The 24,125-nt window shown below is 40.6% G+C and overlaps 1 protein-coding gene across 2 annotated transcripts; it reads right to left on the bottom strand.

Annotated features, from left to right (window-relative positions):
• Positions 1 to 1,935: 1,935 nt before the first annotated feature.
• LOC132845922 (CREB-regulated transcription coactivator 3-like) lies at positions 1,936 to 24,125 on the bottom strand. Of its 2 annotated transcripts, XM_060870329.1 has the most exons (15): positions 23,869 to 24,125; positions 16,643 to 16,744; positions 14,684 to 14,797; positions 13,568 to 13,629; positions 12,686 to 12,754; positions 11,996 to 12,096; positions 11,841 to 11,870; positions 11,630 to 11,709; positions 11,496 to 11,545; positions 10,448 to 10,680; positions 9,546 to 10,006; positions 8,447 to 8,989; positions 7,320 to 7,406; positions 6,314 to 6,512; positions 1,936 to 5,138 (listed from the first exon to the last, which is right to left on the bottom strand). In XM_060870329.1, exons 1-15 carry the CDS (start codon positions 24,040 to 24,042, stop codon positions 4,936 to 4,938), a joined length of 2,508 nt encoding a protein of 835 aa, XP_060726312.1. In that variant the 5' UTR covers positions 24,043 to 24,125; the 3' UTR covers positions 1,936 to 4,935. The 2 variants fall into 2 exon arrangements, with proteins under 2 accessions (XP_060726312.1, XP_060726313.1); XM_060870330.1 differs by lacking the exon at positions 12,686 to 12,754.

Raw genomic sequence — 24,125 nt, 5'->3', positions numbered from 1 at the left:
TGATGTACAGTGAGGTAAAGCTGAGGTACAGTGAGGTAAAGCTGGTCAGTGAAAGAAGCAGTGCAATTTGTGCATAAAATAAAAAGACACTAGTCCAAGTGAATGATTTGAGAAGACCTTCTTACACATTCAATTAAATTCTTTATTTTTTTTGTAAAATATTATGAAGATACAGTCTTAAAAATATTCCGTTAAAGCACCTATATCTTATATTATTTACAACAAATTTGGATTCCCTGGTTATCAAAATAATGTAAAGCAAGGGCATTGTTTGCAAAGGCATGACGTATAAAGCATATATATATATATATATATATATATATATATATATATATATATATATATATATATATATATATATATATACACATACATACATATATATATATATATATATATATATATATATATATATATATATATATATATATATATATATATATATATACATACACACACACACACACACATATATATATATATATATATAAACGACCACTCAACTCAAGCACAACGACACAGAAAACGGAACAGAGAACATTGTTTTAATTATTTCATTAAACACGCGGCAAGCTCTGAGCCGCTGTGCAATAGCTCCACCTGCTGGCGAGAAACAACACTGCGCCTTACTCAAGCGTGCAGTGTCTTTAGTACTCCGAGGACAACACGTCCAATGCGCATTTCTACAGTGCACTTCAAGTCAAAAGCGTGCATAACCACCTGGCATGCAGTTGTAACATACGAAAATAGGTTTTTACAAAAGTTTTTTGCACACATCGCATTAAAATAACGTCCACAGTCGATTGAAAATCTTTCCAAACATTGTGTAGAAATGGTGAAAATACTCTGTTTGGACTCTAAATGTTTGTTATATATTTTTAATCACAGTCTTCTTGTCTCTTAAATCAGTTCTTTTAGTTAAAACCAGCCATCTACTGCATTAATCCTACAGCTCCAGGAAAAAGCTGCAAAAACAGAAGATAAAACTGCTGGGCGTCACAGCTGAGGATGATCAGGAACGGCTCTACTGGTCTGAACATACTTCATAAAACCTTCTCATTTCCCTGTCTTGTGATAAACCAGAAAATCTCATGCACACGGGCAGACAGAGACAGTCTAATCTTCGATCCTGGACGATGATGTGGAACGGGAGGAAGCTGAACTAATGATCAAAAGGGTACAGGCAAGAAACGTCAGGTATGACTTCAGTTTTCTCTCATCACCTCCACAAATAGCCACAATACATCTTTCAGCTCCCTTTCGCAGACACCATGCCATTCACACGACAGCAGACTTTTAAGAGTGCATTCTATGATTACCTGAATTTTATCACGCAAATGGCCAAAGGTTTGCGATTATGGCAGCTCCACAGGAATGGCTTGAAAACCTTCACTTTGTTTTCAAGTGCAGTCTTTGTATACACTCAAATTAGTGCAGGAATAAGGCTACTTTACAGAAAGACACTGCGTATATAAGACAGCAGATGAGTGTTACAGGATCTTTACTGTAGACCTCAGTGACTAGAGGTGGTGGTGATGGCCTAAAATATAAAGGTATGAGGATATCTTTTTTGTAACTTTTTATACAAACTAAACTGGGTGATGTGCTTAAGTTTGTTCTGATAAATGTGTTATTAAGTACGCTTTCTTTAATCGCAGGAACACTGCACATGTTAGAGCTCAGTTCATTACAATTAACTAGAATGTCACCAATACAAACTGCAGTTTCTAGCATATCAACGATCACAACACACACAGTCCCTTCGTTTCACAGTGATTCTAAACGGTTGTGTATATCCTTTCTGAGAATCCCATTCTACAAAAGCCCCATACAAATTGATGTGCACTTGACATCCATGAAATCGACAATAATCGGGTAAATCAGCAAATCATCTGAAAGCCAGAAAAATGCATTTTCTGTGCAAATACCAGAGAGTATGGCTTGAAAGCTCTGCAATCTTGCACCTTTATTCATTTCTGAATGCACCTGATAGAATACATGCTCCAGGCATGAGGATATGGTTTTAATGGAGCTTTATGAAACTCAAACAAAAGATAAGTGTGAAAGCAGCCTTTTACCTTGGCACACTTTCAGTGTTTCTTTTGGAAACGTCAGGTTTCTTTCAATTTACAGATACTTTTCTTTTCTGCGTTTTTCTATTCATTGTATTTAAGAAGCTATTTTCCTTTTAAAAGAAATACATCTTTCACTACTTTAAGCAAAGCACACATTAAAAAATGTTATCAGTACTGATGCACACTTTAAGATGAATTCAAAATGCATGAAGGGTGCTAGATACAGAGTTTATATATATATATATATATATATATATATATATATATATATATATATATATATATATATATACATACATACATACATACATACATACATACATACATACATACATATACATAGTTATGAAGAGGGTGCAGCAAATCAACAGAGTATTCAGCCTAAATAGCAGGCTGACCATGAAGGTACCAAGCCACAGTAGAGCAGGTTTATAAAAAGAGAAAGTTTGGACTTATACATACACTTAAACAAGTTTTTTGAATGATCATTACAGTAGAACTGAAGGCTTTTCTGCTCTGGACATTCTGGCATTGGAGACATGCCTATGCTTTGATTTCTAATGGCGCACGCATCACTTACATAACTCGAGTGCTGTTTATAGCATGCACATGGCAGTGAAGGTACAGTAAACACTGCAACTGTACAACTTTTCAAAAATAATAAAGATGTGTTAAAAATAATAATAAAAATAATCGTTTAAAAAAAAAAAAAAGACATCAAAAGTCAACACTGACAGAGGATGAAAAAAAAAAGACAATAACCTGTGGCTTAAACAATAAAACTCAATCTGCTGAATGACGACGCTTTGGTACATTCTATTCAGAAATAGGCTTCTCTTCCTTAATTTAGACATTTATATTATTATAGGAATACGTTTATATACACACTTATATCTAGACTTGCTCTGTTAAAAAATAGAAATCATATTACATAATATTTGTTACATAAAATATTTAGTCCTTTGAATATGGCCTTGTTCAGGAGTGGGGATGTGCAAAGGCAGGTAGAGGGAGCAGTTAATAGGATCACAGTGACGGAAGATTGGACTGCATTCGTGGGCTCCAAACACATTCACTCACTCGCACAGACACTCACTCACACACACACACACAAACACTCACTCACTCCCTCGCACAGACACTCACTCACTCCCTCGCACAGACACTCACTCACTCACTCACACAGACACTCACTCCCTCGCACAGACACTCACTCACTCACTCACTCACATAGACACTCACTCACTCCCTCGCACAGACACTCACTCACTCACTCACACAGACACTCACTCACTCACACAGACACTCACTCACTCACTCACACAGACACTCACTCACTCACACAGACACTCACTCACTCACACAGACACTCACTCACACAGACACTCACTCACTCACACAGACACTCACTCACTCACACAGACACTCACTCACTCACACAGACACTCACTCACTCACTCACACAGACACTCACTCACTCACTCACTCACACAGACACTCACTCACTCACTCGCACAGACACTCACTCACTCACTCGCACAGACACTCACTTACTCACTCACTCGCACAGACACTCACTCACTCACTCACTCGCACAGACACTCACTCACTCACTCACTCGCACAGACACTCACTCACTCACTCACTCGCACAGACACTCACTCACTCACTCACTCGCACAGACACTCACTCACTCACTCACTCGCACAGACACTCACTCACTCACTCACTCACTCGCAGACACTCACTCACTCACTCACTCGCACAGACACTCACTCACTCGCTCACACTCACCCACACATTCACACTCATGCAGACACTCACTCACTCACACTCACTCGCAGAGACACTCACTCACTCACTCACATTCATTCCACCAGGGACAAGCAAAACACACAAGGAACAGCCATTAGAACACAAATGCATCAGTGAGTACAGTATCTGTACGCAAAAAACACCATTTCATGCATCTGCAATGCAATAGCGCAGGCTACATGACATTAGCAGGGCTGCAGCTTTCAGTTCACATGTGTACCAGTGTACCAGTTCAGCCTGACACAGAAGACTTCAGAATACACGGCCACTATCACATCACACCACGTCACATCCACAAGACGCAGGCTTCCTTTAGCTGAAGCAGGTAAGAAAAGCTCTATCTGGAGGCATTTTGGTCGGCATCCTCAAGAAGATATCATTTTAAAGAGATTGATCTTTTTCCCCCTGACGCTTTGGTGGAAAGAGAGGCTGCTGATAAATCAAAGCCACTTTACAGCAGACTAAAGTCTAAAAAAAATTAAGCTTCAATGGCATGGAAATTGAGCATCACTGTCACTGGTAACCAGTGTGGAATTAATAAATACTCATTTACTTGAAGAGTGAAGTTGGTCTGGTATCTGTTTTGGCAGATCCTCTTCTGTGAGATTAACACTTGTTTTTGCGAGACAATACTCAGGGGATGAGAAAAAGAAAAAAGCATTTCAATGATTTAAACCTTTTCTGCCAGTTGGCATCACATGCTTGACTCCTGTTGTAAGAGTGAAATAATCTGAAGTGCATACGTCAACATGCAGTTAGGACTTAGACAAGCTAATGCCTACATTTATGAACTCTCAGCAAGTGCATGGGGCTTAGAGCAAAAAACAAAACAAAAACAAACAACAGCTAAAACAAACAAACAAACACAAAAACAAAAAAAAAACCATAGTTGGTCCCTTTTAGGAATCTCTGAAGCAGGTTTCAACCCTAAGTAGAGAGTGAAGGGAAACTCCACTGGAATGCCTTAAAGACTTCACTTCTTCTTACTCGCAGGCTGTATGGATGTCTCCTGACTCCTAATCGTTCCAATCAACCCTTCTCTTGTTCATTTGAGTCGGTCAGAGCGAAACGAGTCCTCAACGGCAGGGTCAGCTAGCATCAAGTCTCCGTCGGCGAGCATGCTGAGGCCGTCCAAAGCCAGAGGCTCCATCCTGAGCGTGTCGTCTGAAGTGAAGGGGTCCACCTCGAAGCCTGGCACTCCAGACAAAGCACTAGTGATCTCTTTAGACAAACCAGGAGGAGAGTCTCCTGCACAACACAAAGAAATGAAGCAGTGCATTACACCAAAACATTTCTAGTTCATTACTAGTGACTTAATTTTGCGCATTCATAAATGCAGAATAAACACATACAGCATTTCCACAAATCCACACATGCTAAGTCAACATGTGAAACCCAGAAAATGCCAGAACTAATTTAGACCTGTCACATAACATTAATCCTAATGCTACAGGAATGTCTGCTGTTTTGTACAAAGTGATAAATGAATGCTCTTGTTCAAACAGAGACATACAGTATCTCACAAAAGTGAGTACAACCCTCACATTTCAGCAACCATTTTATTATATGTACTCAAGGGACAAAACTACGGAAATAAAAATTGGATATACTTTAGACAGAATAGATTTACGGTCCTCTAAAAATAACTCAACATAACTCAACCATTATTGTCTAAATAACTGGCAACAAAAGTGAGTACATCCTAAGTGAACATGTCAAAACTGTGTCCAAAGTGTCAGTATTTTGTGTGAGCAGCATTGATCTTAACCACTGCCTTAATCCTCCTGGGCATGGAGTTCATCCGAGGTGTATAGGAAGTTGCTGGGATCCTCTTTCACTCCTCCATAATGTCATCACAGAGCTGCTAGATGTTAGACTTGTGGCGCTTCTCCACCTTCCGCGTGTAGATGCCCCACAGGTTGACCAATAGGGTTCAGGTCGACACAAGCCAGTTGTTGCAGTGTGCGGCGTATGGTCTGACACTGACAAGCTGACCTTCAAGCTCCCCCTCATCTGCTTTTTGAAGCCAACTTCTGCACCTGACACACATTTACGAAGACTCAACTTCTTCAGGCCTATTTTGAGTGGAACCCGTATTGGAAAACCTTTGTATTACCCTGACCACTGTACTGTAACTTAGTTTCAGGTTGTTACTGACCTTCTTATAGCCTAGGTATATCTTTGTGGAGAGCAACAATTCTAATTCTTTGCCATGAGGTTCCATGTTCAACACGCAGTGTTGACTTTATGAGAGAATTGTTCTCATAGCACTCACTCACTCATACACACTCACTCATACACACTCATACTCACTCACACACTCACTCATACACACACTCATACTCACTCACACACTCACTCATACACACACTCATACTCACTCACACTCACTCACTCATTCACACTCACTCATACACACTCACCAGTCAGTATGATGTTAGGGACAGGGTGGCGCCCAGTGCCATAGTTCTGGTTCTGACTGGGGTTGAGGAACTGATGATCTGAGGAGTCCAGCAAGTCTAGCACCTCTTGGTGGCTGGTGTAGGAACCATCCTGGCCTTTCATGGTGGAGTCCAGACTGTGGTTAAAGGACAAACCTTCCGTGTGAGCATCAGTGGCAAACTACAATACGGAAACATATACAAGTGAGAATGATAAAAGACCCAGGTGGATGTTCACCAGTTTCTTCCCACCTCCAAAAACATCCATATACAGAGACTGGCAATGCTAAATTATCCCTAGGTGTGAATGACGCCCACGAATGATAGACAGAATGAAGCAGTGTGTTCTTTTATTTATCTTTCTAAAGTAATGTAAGAATGTACTTTATTTGGTCCCAAATTTAACTCTGAAAGCTCTGGTTATTGCCCATAGTCTATAAGTGACTACTGTTTTTGATGTAATAAATGAATTAGGTTCATTCATAGAAATGAGCACAGCTTCACTTGCTAACCATTTTATCAGGAAAATCTCTTTGCTGATTTTACTATCTGCTGACCTCCTGGGATTTTTATACGCTACATTTTTAGTTTACATTGAGTTTACACATAATGTCCAGAATCTGAGGATACTGTGATCACAGGCTCATTTTCCTTATGCTTGGTGTAATCGTTAACTGAAGCTCTTGATCTGTATCTGCATGATTTCTAGGCACTGCATTGCTGCAACATGATGCATGAATGAGCAGGTGTCAAGATGTTCCTCATAAAGTGGATGGTAAATTTAATTCTAATTTACTACCAGGCAACTCACTGTACCTGTCAGTTGTATAAATGTAGAAATCAAATGACAATGAAGCAGAACATTTAAATTTCATAACTGTTTCCCCTACACTGAAAGTAAAACATGAAGTGGCAAAATATAAATCCAATATAACCGCTCATTCATTTAGTCAAAAAATTGAATTGCGGTAGTAGATTTTTCTCTTACCTGCTGAGAAAGGTTCTGGTTTTGCCTGCCAGTGAGTTGTAGGCCCAGGTATGGATCATCCAGAAGGGAATTCAGTAATAAGGAATCCTACACCAAAAAAAAAGAGAGAGAGATTTATGAGTCAAAACAAATATGTCATGACAAATGCATGTTTCTGCACACTGGGCTCAGCGATACACATTCTGCTTAGGAAACTGCATAGAAACCATCATAGTCATGAATAGAGAATGGATTAATGTCAACTGTTATGAGAGTCGGTATTACACTGATCTTGATATCCGAGACCTTTAGAACAAAAGAGGTCAGGAAGTGGGGCCTAGGACAGAGCTATGAATAGATAAAGCTACAGGGTGCTCTTCTCAAATGTATAGGCTCATTCAAAAGACTGGGTTCATCAAAGGATGAAATCAATAAGCCTAGGTAGGTCTTGAGGTGATGGATGTATTGCATTCATCTAACATCCTAACAGATTTATGTTAACTTAAATTAAGTTTAACTACAGCCTAATTGCCGTACTATTAACACAAGACATCTTAAAGATGCAACCTTCCTTTAGGCCCCTCTGAATCTGACCACATCCTTTTTCTGAACTTGCGGGTAGAAAACTGTAAACACAGCAGTCTTCCCTCTCAGAGAAACACAGCTCATGCTTTGCCTGTTAGTGGAATATTTGAATCCCTGCAAATATACCGATAGCACTGATTTGCAAGTCACAAAGACACGCAAAGTCCTAATCTGCTACTCCTGGATTAAGCAAAATAAAATCAAATAAATGCTGTCCTAACTGGCATCACAATAGATAAAATATTGCATGATTATGTCCTGTTTACTATTAACACAGTCGGTTCAAATGAGTCACTTACTCCAAGTGTTGCAACTTGGCAGTGTTACTGCATGAGGGACAGACCTATTGACTAACAGACTGCAATTTTTTAAATTAGCAAGACTTCTTACAAAGAAACTCCTGCAAAATAGCAAAACAGAACCTTCACTGCAGAACAGATTTTCTTTTGAACAGTACAAAGAAAGTAAGTAAGAAACATATACGACACCACAAAACCCAAGAAGGGTGCCAAACTTTTTGGGTGTATTTTTGCTCAGAATTCTTAGCAGGATAAGCTACTTACATGGTATAGCCCAAGTTCACTGGCTAGAGACTGGCTGATCTGCTGAAGCTGAGGAAAGTTCTGGTTCTGTTCTTGCTGTACAACTTGTGTGTGTGTCTGCGTCTGTACATCAGGTCCCTGCGAGTTCTGGGAGTTCACTTGCCCTGGCTCGTCTGCTGCGCTGCTGCGGTTTTGGTTCAACTGTGGTTGGAGGTGGGAGCCCTGTTGTTGTTGTTGTTGTTGCTGTTGTTGTTGTTGCTGTTGTTGTTGCTGTTGTTGCACATGCTCAAATGGAAAGGTCTGTGTTTTATGCAGGTTGTGCATGTTCTGCATGTGCAGTTGCATGGCCTGTGGGTGTTGTGTATGTTGGTGGGGGTGGCACTGGGAAGGCTGTGCTGTCTGCTGATGTTGCTGTACTTGTTGGTGCTGGACTGGTGGCTGGCTGGACTGTGGTGAGGAGCAGCATTTCTGTGCGTCACTGCTCAGGCCTTGCTGAGACTGACCAAAAGGGTATGGTGGTAATCTCTGGTCCATCAGGAGCTTACTGGTATCTAGTGGAACACCCTGGAAGAGCAGGAAGAGCTTTCATCACTTAGACATATTGCTAATTTTATAGAAATGCCGGATTCAGTAACACAAGCAACTATATGAGCAGATCAACCTCAATGGCGATGAACTCTTAAACATAATTGAAAACTTTTTTCAATAATGTGCTGATTCTAGCAACATTAAAATAATTTCGTTATTGTAACATTATTGTAATTCTATTGTAACACTCATTCCCAACAATTTGCATGATGGATGTTCCAGATAATCTAGGGCTAATAATAAAATAGATGACGTTACTTAAAGAAAAAATTCATGTTTACTTACATATTCAGGCTTTCTGTAACACTCAGGTTTCAGACCTTTGTAACTGTCTCGTGGTTGAGATAATCTTTATAGATCACCAACCACTTTATTCAACTGTTTTCCAAACTTAGTAACTAATCAGCATTTTCACTAGTCAAAACCACTAGCAGGAATTTAGCTGTATGCTCATGTGTAAAGAGAAATTCTACAAGCAGATGTTAGAAGACTGTGGTTGACAGGCATCTCTGTAACTGTGGGGGTTGTTTACCTGTGTGATTGAAGAAAGTGTGGTCGAGACGGTGGGTGAGAACTGTTTGGGGTGGTGCCTGCGGGAATCCGGGCCCAGGGGCAGGTTCAGCGGTGACAGCTGACCCCGCCTATGGGGGGAGGAGCTTAATTGTTGCTGCGCCTTCCCAGGTAACAGCGTAGGGTAGGAACTCAAACAGGGGCCAGACCCCCCTGCATTATTCACTGATGGGAGGGGCTGACCACTAAGAGAAGAATTACTGAGTGAGGAATGAAGGGATTGGTTGCTGAGGGATGAATGCAAAGAAGGGGAGGAGCTAAGGGAGGACTGAAGGGAAGGATTGCTAAGTGATGACTGCAGCGAGGCAGAGCTAAGGGAGTTGGGGAAAGAGTGGCTGCTTAAAGATGACTGGATGTTAGGATTGCTAAGGGAAGACTGGAGATTAGGGTTACTAAGCGTGCCCTGCAGAGAGGCCAAGAGTCCTGCGGAAATCAAAAAGAGATACGTCAAAATAGGCCTCTGTGTTTAAAAAACTGCATTTAACAATTGAAACAATCTCTATGCAGTACTTTTTGAATTAAACAACCCATAAAATACTAACAAGGGGAAAATAATAGTCTACTAAATGTTAAAGGGAATCTCCAGCATGAGTGTGCGCAAACCACAGCGAAGGACTGCAGCGAGGAGGCCACATCCTGTATGGTGATAAAAATCAGTCCAGCGGAGATAAAGCTAGCTTTTACTTCCGATTATATGTACACCTACTCCCTGCTTCTCTGTCAGATAAACCCAGCAAGGGTGCTTAAACTACTAAGCTGCCTTAATTTTATGAAGCTAAACTTGACCAATAGCATCATAATGATCAGTGCTGCCTTGACCCAAATAAAAGATTAGTAACTTTTGCTTGTCATGAGGATACACACCTGGAGAGTTGAAGGCATTTGTGGTATTGATGCCAAGCTGAGTGAGGGTGCAGGCTAGGTTGCCAGTGCTGTTACCCCCGCTGAGGGAGGGGTAGCCAGGCTCATCTGGGTCAAGTGGCATGGGCAGCGGTGAGGGGAAGTGCAGACTGGACAGGTCAGGCAGAGAACCTCCAGTATTCAAAGCAGATGGGACAAGAGGAGTATTGGCTTGTTGATCTGGTGAAGGGTATATACTAATAAAGAAAAGTGAGTGAGAGAGAGATAGAGAGAGAAAGAGAGAGAGAGATTAAGGCCACGTTCACACTGCAGGTAAAAGTGGCCCAAATCAAGTGACCAGGTCAGACTTCTTCAGGAGTAGTGTGAACACTCAAATCTGGCCCAGATCTGATTTTTTCAAATCAGATCTGGGCCACTTCCATATGTGGTCCTGAATCAGACCCAAATCTGATCTTTTCCAATGTGGCCATTCGTCACAATTATGCGCCGGCGAAAACTTTTTTTTTTTCTTTCTTTTTGCGCCGGCGAAACCTTTTTTTTTTTTTTGCGCCGGTGAAAACGTGACACAAACGTGACTGGTAACGTGTGTGTTAAGAGTGTTATATAAAGTGGTTACGTGAACCAGCTCAAAATGCTTGCATTGAATACATCACATTATAGCATTACATGATATGTTTGCTTGCACCAGATGATACAATACTTCCTCCATAACCTCGCCAACTTTTTAGCGCAACGTCGTATTGCGTGTGACGTCATTGTTATTGTTCGTTTGCGCATGCGGGTCAGTTCGAAACAGCAAACAGTTCACACTGGTATCTGATATAGGCCACATTTTAAAAGGTAATGTGAACAGCCAAACAAAAAAATCAGATCTGAGCAAAATATCCGAATTGAGCATTAAGACTTGCAGTGTGAACGCGGCCTAAGATTCTGTGAGGAAGCTATGATGTGTATAAAAGATAAGGCACAGGATAAATTATGACACAGAAATCCGTATTCATGACAGAAACTCTTTTTCATGACAAACATTGAAAAAGGTCTTAGGACGTACTTGATTCCAGGAACTTCACAAGACTTTGGTCGTGAGGACAGCATATGTAACTGGAGCACAGAAAGTCAAAAAATCAACCATGTGTAATGGTCCTGAGAACACAGTTATTTAAACAAGATAATAGCCGAGAATACCTTCTTTGAGTCCCATGGTTTTAGAAGCTTGCCTTCATTTAATACATTCTCCTCGATGGGAGGTACAGGGTATGGAAACACTGCAGAAACAAAGATGGTAATCAGAATCTCAGTAACCATTTTGTTCTGAAGCTAACAGCTTGTTCTATTGGTATTATAAATTGAGGAAATGTTTTATGGCCACTGGGGTGAAAGCTGATAACTGACTTACTCCTCCGCCCTTTTTCACCCTCGGTTAAACCTGTAACAGGAGAAAACAGACAGAAGAAAAATAGAAAAGAGAAAAAGGGCAGAAGAACGAGACAAAAAATAAAAATCCACCATACTGCAAGGGACCAGCTACATGAATAAGCCCTCGGTACCTACCGCTGCGTCTCCCGTGTGGGTTTAGGGCATGTCCCGCACTGAACGGATCTCCTGTGGGAGGGTTCATCACACTGGTGTGCAGAGCAGAGTCTGAGTTCGTTCTAGACAGAACAAGGAAGCAGAAGAGAACAAGGAAAAAATGAAGTGAAGACGGCTAAATATCTGTTGAGAAGGTAGCAGTCTCAGAAGATGGGGACTGAAAAGACAAAACCATTTCTTAGTGCTCCTTCCTGCAAGTGGGAAAAGCAATTTCAATGAAGTTGTCAGTGCAGAAGTAATAAAATACAAATTCAAATTCAAAGTCACAATGACCACACCAAATAAAACTAGGAGAAATTCTCCTCTAACATGGCATGCAGAACTGTCTAAAATATAATAAGCCCAGAATGTTTCCTTAGGTCAAACAGGGCATGCATAAAAGTATAAATAGCTCACACCTGCTCTCCAAAACACAACCCTTTTACACACTTACCGCCCTAATCCTAGTGCCGTCAGAGCACCTTATCGTACGAAGTCAGAAAAACGTCCAGAGCGGAAAAAACGGGAGAGTGGAAAAGACAGCCGGACACGGGGTCAAAGAAAAACGGAAAGGGATGAAAAGCAAACGAGATATAGATAGACTGAAACACAGACAGAGAGATAAACGGAGGAGCACGAGAGAGAGAGAGAGAGAGAGAGAGGCGAATTCACCTGTTGAGTGCTGTGGTGGGAAGACGGAACAATGGGTTCTTGTCCATGGAGAAATTACTGGACCAGTTCCTTTGTGATAGAAAAATTCCCATTATTTCCAGCACCAAAGGGAAAAAATGGAGCAGCCTTATGAAAGTACCGAAAGCAACCAAAAGAGAAGCTCAGAAAGAGGGACACTGACAGTATATACAGTGCATAGAGCCTTTTCCTTCGCTTATGACCCAAGCCAGTATCGACCAAGATATTCAACAGAATTTACCGCAGGACATTCATCAGCTAACAAAGAGCCAATCCAGTTTATTTAGCTTTTACATGCAAGCCAGCATGTATCGCTATACTTACTTCACAGGTTTCCACTGTGGGTGTGTGGGGGATTTATATAGCTGTTAATCAAAGTGTGAAGACTTCACTGACACAATGGAATATGTCTACACGTTCACTGATTCCTCCAGTTGAACCTATTTAGTACCTCCTTGTTTAATCAATTCATGAAAAGTCAGTATCCCGCTCACTGAGTCTGATTCTGTTCAGTGAAGCCAGAAATGGAAAGAGATGGAAAGTAGAAATGAAGAAGACATCCCAGGTGAGACAAATATTATAAAGCTCAGAAAAGTCAAACAAAAGATGAAAGAAGACAGACTTTCTGTCCAAACTGCTTGAAAAGCAACTGAAGACAAAGCTGTGGAAAAGTGGTGACTAAAGCAGCACTTTCAGGGGTTAGTGCCGTCAGTGCTAGTGTTAGTGCATCAGAAGCCAAAAATCTGCACACGCAGACCAGCATTTAACCGTCAACTAGAACGCAAAATGCACGGTAGAGTTAATACATACACTACAGAGAGGACTGGACTGAGATTATGGTTAGATCTAATTAGTAAGTGTTACCTTCTCCAGCTTGGGTCAGGGGGTGGAGACAGGTATGCAGAGCTGCTATGAGAGCTGTCCATCTGAGGTCAAAGGTCAAGGCCTGCAAACTGGAAACATAAACCCCTTTCTGAAAAGTAATTATCCCATTAACCAACTTTTTAAAATGTTAATGCCTTTATTTAAAGGTGGGGTCTCCGTTGTTTGATGCTTCAGAATACTGTGTTGGGCCGCCAAACAAAACAAAAACAAATCTAACGTGTAGCCAATGAGCAGAAAGGGGCGGGTCTTTTCAATATGGGTGGAGAGAGCGTTCAGTGCGCATGTGCGACATTAGCAGAAAGCGGTTTTAACATTGACATGGTGGATAAAAACAAAGAAAGAAAGCGAAGAAAGGCTTACAATAAGGCAAGAAGTAGGACCCGTGTTAATATAGGATCAGCTTTCCAGCGCTGGAGAGAACTGAACGTCTTCCACGTGAAACGGAGTTAAACCTTTCACGGTACAACACAAAGTCCTACAAAAACACATTTGAATTACCATAGTATTACTCATTGAGTTCATTTATTGATAAAAATATACCCTCGGCCAGCTGCCCCAACAGGTTCCCCCATAATACTTGTCTGGGTTATACTTGGGTTATACCTGTCTCTTATATGTGTGGGACGGAGCTATCAAAACAGGGGTGGGACCCATTTGGGTTAGGGGCATGTTTGTTTTGGTGATTTCAAATGTCAACATTGGCTTTCAAACAAAGTACACCCCACCTTTAATTCAGCAAAAACTGATTTTTAAAAATCTTGACCCTTAATGATTTTTCAGCACATACGCAGCTTTGCTGAGATTTTAGAGTACCAGAATATTCTCACAAATGTTCTGATGGATAAAAATAATTATAAGTATTAGGTAGCTGTTTTTGGTGATTCGACTGTATAGCAGTCCTATTAGTTGAGTGGATGGAAATGTTGAATCTGTTGAATGTTTAATTGTAATGACTTACAAGCTACAACACCCATAGCAAAGATCTGTGCAAAGAGAAAATCAGATCTTTCTGTGCTCTGATTGTATGTTGTCCATCTTTAGATATTACCTCATATGACATTATAGCAAATGTAGTTGTACCAAACAGAAGGATACGTGTCTCCTGTATGGTCGGCTGGGGGAGGCAAAGCGTCTGTCTCTGGGGACTCTCTCCACCAGCCCATGGTGCCGTGTGGAGCGACTGGATTCTGAGTTTGTGTGGAACAGACCCTAAGGGAATGCGAACACACACACACACACACAAATACAGAGTGTGAAAGACCCATCACAACGTGCTAAAGCTCATAAACAAGGACAAATAATGGGCCTTTGTGCAACGTGATGCAGCTCTGCTGGGTAGACTGCCAACACTGGCGCTTATTTCCAAGGAAACTCGAGCAGCAATTGGTTTTATTTGGCTACAGCTTCACTGAATTTAAATGTTTCATCCTGCCGTGCCTCACATTTACATTTTCACAGTTTCTCACTGTATTTAAAAAAAAAAGGAAACGTAATTTTTCAGTCATATAAACAGAGTATTAACACTGTGTACAATAAAACCCATAAGATAGCAGTGACATGTAAGCTAAATCCCAGCTAAATAACAGCAAGCTAAATTCCTGCATTGCTGAACGTTACAGCTCACGAGAGATAAACTACAGAATAGGTTATATTTATACAGCACATTCCTTGTGGCTGAAGGGGGATGTGGTATCTTATGCCTCTTTTCCACCGGAAAGAACCGGGTGCTGGTTCAGAGCTAGCGCTGGTGCTGGTTCAAAGTTGGTTCCACTGGCGAACCTTCTAAGAACCGGTTTGCCTTTCCACCGGCTAGAGAGCCATCACAGAGCCGAGTCTGACGTCACTGTATACGTCTCAGCAACTTTAGCGCAGCAGCGGCAAACAGAAATACATCAACAATGGCGGATGTTGCTTTACTGTTACTGCTCATGGCTTTGCGAACATACATTGGCATCCAAACGCGGCGAATAAAACCTGTACGTGCAGCTCCATGTAATCTGTATAAACGGAGGTTGTAATCGATAAAGTACATAACGATATTTTATCATTAACACAGAAAAAAGTTAGCCTTAGCATGTAGCTAGCTGCTATCATGTGTGCTGATAATGTATCATATTGCGGTAAAGTAAAAGTGTATTAAACATTAGTATACTTAAGGTACATTATCAGATGCGCTAACAGTAGCCCCGCCCACAGCCCCTGACACAAGGGGTTCTTAAGTCTAGACCAGCAACGTTTTGGTGCTACTTAAGAACCACTTTTCCTGGTTCAGAGCCGGTGCTTTGGCTGTCGAAACAGAAAGAACTGGTTCTAAATTAGGCTCTGGCTCCGAACCAGCACTCAAACTGCTTCGGTGGAAAAGGGGCATTAGTGGTTAAAGTGTTGGACTACTGATCAGAAGGTTGTGAGTTCAAATCCCAGGTCCACCAAGCTGTCACCGCTGGGCCCCTGAGCAAGGCCCTCAACCCCCAAATGCCTAGCTGTATACTCTGGGTAAGGGCATCTGTCAAATGCCATAAAATGTAAATGAAACTGATCTAAATGACTAGCCCACATGGAAACATTCTGACATTTAATGAGTTGTTCATGCAAACTTCAAGTTTGAATCAAACAACTACAGATCCTAGCACTTCCAAGCTGCTACTGCTGGGCCCTTGTGCGAGGCCCTTGTGCGAGGCCCTTAACCTTCAACTGCTCAGTTGTTCAAATAAGATAAATTTAATTCACTCTGGATAAGTGTAACTAATTAAAACTAGTAGTGGACAGAATGACAGCTGATCCTGTACAGTTGATACTGCTGTTCTTCTAAAGTTATAAATTACCGTCGATAACGTTATATAAATATAGACACACATTTACATAAATGTATTACACGTAATCTTTTGGGGAATTCCTGAGGGGCAAAAAAAAAAACCAAACATACCAGACAATTTGGTTGTGAAACTGAAAGGATATCACATCCTACAGTTTCTGAGATCATTTTAAACTATAATGCAATATAAACTTTAGGTCACAGCATCACAGCACCCACCACACGGAGACATGGTGACCTACCTGGAGGTCGGCTGCGTTCCTGCCGATCTGATTGACGTTTGGCAGAGAGCCTCCATAGTAAGGGCCCTGGGTTCTAGCCAGTCGCACTTTCTGAGCCTGAATCTGAAAAGAGCAGTGAAAATCAATTGTATATTGTATAATAAACTAGCAAAAACTCATGACAAACTGCTCACACTGTAGAATTCTAACAAAACATGTTCTATGTCTCCTTGCAGAAAACGTCACCATATGAATGATCGTACATTCTTCTTTTTTATATAACAGTTTTTATTTTGGTTCTTATCAAACTAGGTTTATGTGAGACGTCCATCATACGAGTCCCTGTGAATGAGCGATTTCTATGGAGAGAGCGTGTTTCTGTTAGAACGAGCGTGTTACTATAAAGCATACTACTGTCAGAGCTGTTCGGGGAAGAGAAAGGTTATGGAAAAAAGAACTGCACGTTCAACAGTGTGATGCTGGAACCAGATTATTAGGAGACATGTTAGGTTGCTGCATTTCATATTGGGAACCGCAGTGAAGAAAAAGAAGAGCATGAATGATTCAGATAATATACAAATACTATAGAATACGGTCATCAATTCTCTGTAAGTGTTGCGGCACAATTTGTTCATGGCGCAATTGGCTGCTGTCATCTCGAGCAAGATGAAATGAGTGGCATTGTGTTTGTGCTCTTCCTCCGCCTCACTGTGCTAACCCACTCCGAACGGCACAATCCAGCTTTTGTCTCTGTACACACGGACCGACAGCGATTCACATTCCACGTCTTTCAAAGGCATAAAATTGGCACATAAATGACAGCGACAATAAAGTTTTGTTCTGGAGCCAGCGTTGTACTCCACCAGAGGCGATTAATCAAAGGAAAGGAGAATAAAAGGCAGAGTGCCGTCCGAGAACGAGGCCGTTTGTGATACGAGGTCGTGGTCAAGGACACCTCGTACAAACAAATGTGTCTAATCGATTATGTATATGGCATGATGTACTCAATGTAATAAATTCATTATTCTGCCATGACTTGCTGAATGGGGTTTTCTGAACAATCATTTACAGACTAAACAACTCAGAATGATTTAAGTAGCTCTTCTGTTTGAGGGATTTTTGAGGCACTGTGTGTTTTAATGGTTTGTGAGTATATTGGTCCAAAGTCAACTTCCAAAGATGCAAACTCTTAAACTTGCATACATCAGAAACACTAAGTTCAGCTGAAAATCCTGAAAGAGATTTTGCATCTTTGCATCTAAAAGGTAAAAAGACTTGACCTGCATCACCACAGTGTCTCGGTGCTGTGTGACAAAACCCATCTCTGGGTCTTCTGCGCTCAGATCCAGCTATGGGTGAACTGTATACTAATTTACTAGTAATTTATCTTCTTCCGAATTCAGTAGATCAAGAATAAACATCACAAATGTGAAGAGAACGCACAGGAAATGTGCATTTAAAATGTGATTATTTACAGAAGGATGTGACTGGAAACAAACCATTTTAATTCACACCTTCTGCCCAAAACTAACCACATCCTCTACCACAAAAAAAAACCTCTGTCTCTTAAAAGCAAGAGTTTTGTGAGCTCAGAGGAGCAGAGTCATGGATGTTTGACTACAGCTACAACTTTAAAAGCAGAAGAATTTAAACAAACAAGAATTTAAATTGTTACTTATATTGTTACAATATGTGTAATATCATAAAAACAGAATAAAACTATAAATACTGCCTCTTACAGTAACGCCATTATTTCACCAGCTTTTTTCAGGCATCTAGAGCTTGTACCAGCTCCAGTTGTTTTCCAATTCATGAAGATTTCGGACCTTCGGTGAGATGAGGCCAACGCTGTGAGGATCTTGAGGCATCTAGAGAAGTACCAGCTCCAGCTGTATTCTGCTTCAAGAGGATTTGGACATTCGAAGAGGAGATGCCAACTACATGTGGTCATTGAGGTCAATGACAACAACTTCTTAATCAGTACACAATTGTCCGACTGTATATTTATAATCACACCCTGCAGTGTCACCTAAATGAGGACGAGGTTTGCTTTGGAGTCTGGTTCCTCTCAAGGTTTCTTCTTCTTGAATCTGAGTTTTTCTTTGCTGAAGTCGCCTCAGTCACCTCAGACTTGTTCATTGGGGATAAATACAATATATAGATAAATACATTTATATATGAGTCCAATATTAATCTTGAACTTTTGTATAATATTAATCTTAAGTATTATATTTCTAATGTTCTGTAAAGCTGCTTTAAGACAATGTCCACTGTTAAAAGCGCTACACAGAAAACTGAACTGAATTTTCAATATTTGTTTTTTTTCTCCAGAAAACTATTTGAATAGGTGAACCTGCAAGCACGGGATTACAAAAATCACAGAATCCAGGTGGAACTGATATTAAGACATCTGCAAATTATGCCAAAACAAAAACTTAGAATCAAGCAGCAAACTTGACTTCATTTCTCTTTAGCAAGCGCTTTATTCTGGTCAAAATAAACATGGAGCTAGAGTCAGTCCTGGGAGCATTAGGCATGATTTAGGAGGAATCCCCCCGGGATGAGACGCCGATCTATTGCAGGAAACCGTTCACACGTATATTAATGCCTTGGGGCAGTTTATTGTAACTAATCTGAAAGTTTTTTAACAAATTTGTGATTCACTCTCTTCACAAGAAGCAGACGTGGCAGTGTGTAAAATCACATCGTGTTTCATTATGCTGTGTGAATCACAATGAACTACATTGGATGCCTGCCAGTTATTATTTCACTTATTTTTCAACAGTTCTTTGATTTTAAATCATGTTACTTGTTATGTAGTTTTAAGAATGTTAAACAAACAAAAACCTCCATTAATTCTGCCAGAGGCATGACGCAGTCGACTAATCATACTTATTTGAGCCGACCGCAAACATTTTCCATTGGACGGATTGAGCAATCGTACGTTTAGGTTGCGTAATTACATCCTCGTTAACATCCAGCTTTTCTAGTTAAATAATCCACAATTAAAAGATGACACCACACACGTTCTTTACCGCACACTGACCTGGAAATAACGATCAAGCATACTTCTACACACTGAATTATATTATTTTATTCTCTAAATATTTTGTGGTAAACCTACAAATAGCTGCAAAACAAAACTCTTACAAGGCAAAATGTTTAAACATTAATGCTGCTTCCATATTTAACAACTTTAACTCCTTTGCTAAAGAAGAGCAACTACTGAACATGGATTTAACCAAACAACATCTCAGCTGTGAGGAAAAGTCAGCAAATACTACACACTTGTGTCGAGGTCAAAGTATACAGAACAAATTCAACATTCTTATTTACATTATTCACAAAGTTTAAGATGTTTAAGATCATTTATCTCTTGGTTAATTATGTTCTACTGGTGTGTATTTTACTGCCGTAAAAGACACGCCGTGATTTATGATAAGCTGTTAACTGGTAAGCATGAAAACAGGTGGTTAACTATCAACACTAGCAAGTCATTTCTCACAACATATCATACTGTATACTATTTATAAGTTTGAATCCTGACAACGTTACAGCAAGCAGACACCGGGCTTCCTCCAGTTACTGTCAATCAGAGTGATATGAGTCAATCGTGGGCTTCTGTGAGTGAATGACGCTTTACTCCGAGTGGATGCAGCATGAGCAGCACATCAAAAAGTTGCAGAGGTCAATTTTGTATGTCTCGGATGGTCTCCATCAATACGTGAGGGCTGGCTGGTGGGAGCCAAGAGTAAGTTAGTAGTGTATACTAAAAAAGTTGCCATTTAATCAATTCAGAATCAGAAAAATGTATAATCTAGCCACAAGTGTTGCAAGTCAGTGACTTCTGTGTCGGTCCCAAACCCGGATAAATAGAAAGTGTTGCGTCAAGAAGGGCATCTGGCGTAAAACGTGCCAAACTTAAACATGCGAATCGTCAGTAGGAATTCCATACCGACCTACATAACTAAATGCTGAGGTCCAAAACAGCACACAGCCGTTCTCTACCTGGCATGCCTGTGCAAGCCACACAGCCCATGTTCTACTGGATCAAAAACCGAATGACAAGACGGCTCCAGAAACGGCTCATATTTATTTATGATTATTCATGAGGATCTCTTCTATACACGTTTTACTATAAATCTACAAGTTGCACAATCATCTTGTTGAGTGTATAAAAAAAAGGGATATATAAACAGTTTATACTTCACTCAGCGTTTGTGAAACAAGATGAAGTGTAAGCAACGGCAGAGCAATGCTTGGACTCGGGTTTCACAAGGCACTAATGCGCATCTGACAGCAGGCTTGCATGGAAATGCTTGTTAAAAAGAAGCGAACCTGAACTTCAGAATATTTGCCTATACTAGAAATATTAGAAATATATAAATCAGTTCAATTATTCAATCAAAACGACTGCGTCAAATGGTTTAATTCTACAGTTTGTGTTTATAGCATAATAATAGCTATCTATCGTTCTTGTAGGATAATTGCATAAACTCTGATAATCCTTGCTGGAAAACAACACGGGACTTCATTAGGAGGATGATACATCACTAGCTATATTTCAGCAAGCATATGGGATACCGATGACCAAAAAACAAAAAACTATTTTTCTGAATCCTTGTACATGCCAGTGAACAGTCGCTATCTCTCCACACCACAGTACAATACCACAATACACTATATAACCAGTCACACTTAATTACGGTTCCTTTATTCATGAAGGCAAAACCTGGGAAAAGTGTATATAAAATATGCAATCTGTTTCTGGTCTGTTGCCAATACTGTTGCAGAGTTACTCCAGTGCTATGCAGCTGCAGAGCGCAGAACAGTACCACCATTCGCTGCTAATCCTCTCAGCCAGACATCCTGCTGCTTTTAGGATGAACAGTACAAAACTCAGATGAATTAATGTAGTTGGATAACTGATAGGAAGTTTGAGAGTACAAATCCCAGGACCGTCGAGCCACCACTGCTGGGCCCTTGAGCAAGGACCGTAAATTGCTCAGTTGTATAAATAAGTATAAATGTGAGATGCTCTGGATAAGATGCTGTCTTTGTATACATTTGCTGAAAGATCAAATATGACTGGATTCATTGCACAAACTGCACAAAAAAGCAACTAACTACAAGTAGTCACTACAGTTACAAGTCTGGTCAGAGGAATCATCTGAGCTGATTGTATGGATTTGTCTATTTGCTGCATCTTACCACAGAACTGGTGTTATTATTAGTCATTTCTGTTTATATTTTTTGTTGACTACGTTCATACATTCATTGCATGACCCTATATCCTAAGGTTCAAAATTCTGAAGATTTATTTTTTATATAAACACTAAAACCTGGTGCTATACACACAAGCGGAAGTCAGAATCCAAACACCAGCACATGGTTTACTACAAAGTCCACTTGAAGTTTCACACAGAGACGCTACACAATATTGAAACTGCACATGAATAAAACCCGCACGGTTCATGCTGATGAGTAATCATATACTCATTCATCTATTTGTTATATATATATATATATATATATATATATATATATATATATATATTTATTTATTTATTTATTTTCCCAGCTAATGAGGCTGTAAACTGTCTTGACACCTAGCTAACCAAAGCATAAATGCCTTGTGATTAATGTTGATGTTTTTCCTACTGAGACAGGAAGTCAGAGTGACATGTTGATCTGCTTAACACAGGAGAAAACGTGAAACCACTGCTGAATCTACACAAACCTGACGTTAACTTTGCAGCTAAACACTGTGCAAATATTTTTTCCAGCTGCTGAAGATTTCTCACCAGTTGCTACGAAAGCACCCGACATTTTTTTTTGTACTTATGTTTACAAGGACAATATTTACAATTGTTAACGTTATAGAGTTTTTTAATATTATGCTACTTGATGTAAGACACGTTACTTACTCGTACCGTGGTGCATTTGTTTATAAGAATGGTTTACATGCACAAACAGATACATAACCTCCAAATTGCTCTGTGTTTCTCCGCTGTGACGTGAATTTAGTGGGTTTTTTTTTTCACTAAGTGAAAGAAACAGAAAAAAAGCACACGTCTGAACAATGTTTGTTGCTAATATGGGATGGGGTATCCTAGTGGTTAAGGTGTTCATCTACCAATCGAAAGGTTGTGAGTTTGATTCCTATGTCCACCAAGCTGCCACTGCTGGGCCCCTGAGCAAGGCCCCTAACCTTCAATTGCTGTTGTATAAAAATTAGATAAAATGTAAGTTGCTCTGGATAAGGGCGTCTGATAAATGATGTAAATGTAATATAGAGCCTAATCTGCCCCTGAGGGCGGGACATGTCTGCTTTAGTGAGTATTTAATTGGAAAAACACAAAACTAGTACAGAATGAGTTATTGGGGGGAAAACATGATTTGCTGTAATTGTCAAAGTATAAAATAAAACCGTGAATATTTCCATATTTTTGGATTTTCTCCCTATATATTGTGTTATCGTGTTGATGTCCATGCAGCTATTAAAAGGCTCGAAGACCTTCGATGATGTTTTTAGGAGCAAAGGTGAAGCTTTAAATCTCAGCGCGCGTCACACACTGAAGTCGGCTATAGCGTGTTTATTAGCCAGCGGAGTCGTTATGCTACATTAATAACCGCGTATAAGTTACAGCTTCGTTCGGCTTCGAATCAACTCACTGCTTGTTTTCGGTGCTACAGTAAATAAATAATTCATTTACAATCACTTTCCCTCTCAGCCCTGTCACACAGAAGTACAAAGCTAGCGAGCTAATGCTGTTAGCCGACATGCTAAACCAATTCGGTAAAGGTTAGCTTCCTGCTTCCAGGCTCGCGAGTTTGTACGATGTTTATAACGCGTTTATAAGCGGGTTGTTGTCGTTTTCTTATCAAGACGTGATTAGAATTTTTACACATCAGCTGAATCAGGTTTTAGCCTTTGAGGCAAAACGCTCACGTTTCGACCCCCGACTAGCCACATCACAACAGTCTTAGCTAGCTAGCTGTTAGCCGTGTAGTTAGCATGCTCTTGTTGTATGTGCTTTCAAATGCAGGTTTCTCGAGTAAACACCGACACGCTCCTGACATAGAGCTCCATTCGCAGTGCTTCTTAATAGTCACGTTATAAGACGATAATTAAGACGTTTTAAATCAGCTTGTCTTTATATCTCGTTACACAGCAGGCCTTTGCTACGAGGCTCATCCTGGATTCCCCTGTTGTTGTTGTTGTTGTTGCTGCTGCTGCTGCTTACCCGTGTGGATGTGATGTCCATCATGACCTCCTGGAAAGCGGCGGTCTCTTCGGCCTGGCGCTGAGTGTGTAAGGCGATTTTCTCGCTGAACTTTCGAGGGTTGGAGACTCCAGATCCCGGAGCGCCGCCGGCTCCAGGTCCGAGTCCGCAAGCTCCAGCACCCGCCGCGGACATCTTCTATAAGCCGCTGTGTTCAGCGCGCATCCAGACCGAGTGCTCAGCCTACTGAGGGAAGAGGAGGGCTTTCACAAGGGAGT

Source organism: Tachysurus vachellii, chromosome 5, assembly GCF_030014155.1.
Source record: "Tachysurus vachellii isolate PV-2020 chromosome 5, HZAU_Pvac_v1, whole genome shotgun sequence".
Taxonomy (NCBI): Eukaryota; Metazoa; Chordata; class Actinopteri; order Siluriformes; family Bagridae; genus Tachysurus; species Tachysurus vachellii.
This window is presented reverse-complemented; position numbering and strand designations above follow the sequence as displayed.

Excerpts from the sequence above, each read along its gene's own strand:
- LOC132845922 (XM_060870329.1), bottom strand. The coding sequence starts at position 24,042 with ATGTCCGCGGCGGGTGCTGGAGCTTGCGGACTCGGACCTGGAGCCGGC. Across the intron at positions 16,745-23,868 it reads TGGACATCACATCCACACGG|ATTCAGGCTCAGAAAGTGCG; the intron begins GTAAGCAGCAGC and ends TGCTCTTTTCAG. Across the intron at positions 12,097-12,685 it reads CCCACCACAGCACTCAACAG|AACGAACTCAGACTCTGCTC; the intron begins GTGAATTCGCCT and ends TGTTCTGTCTAG.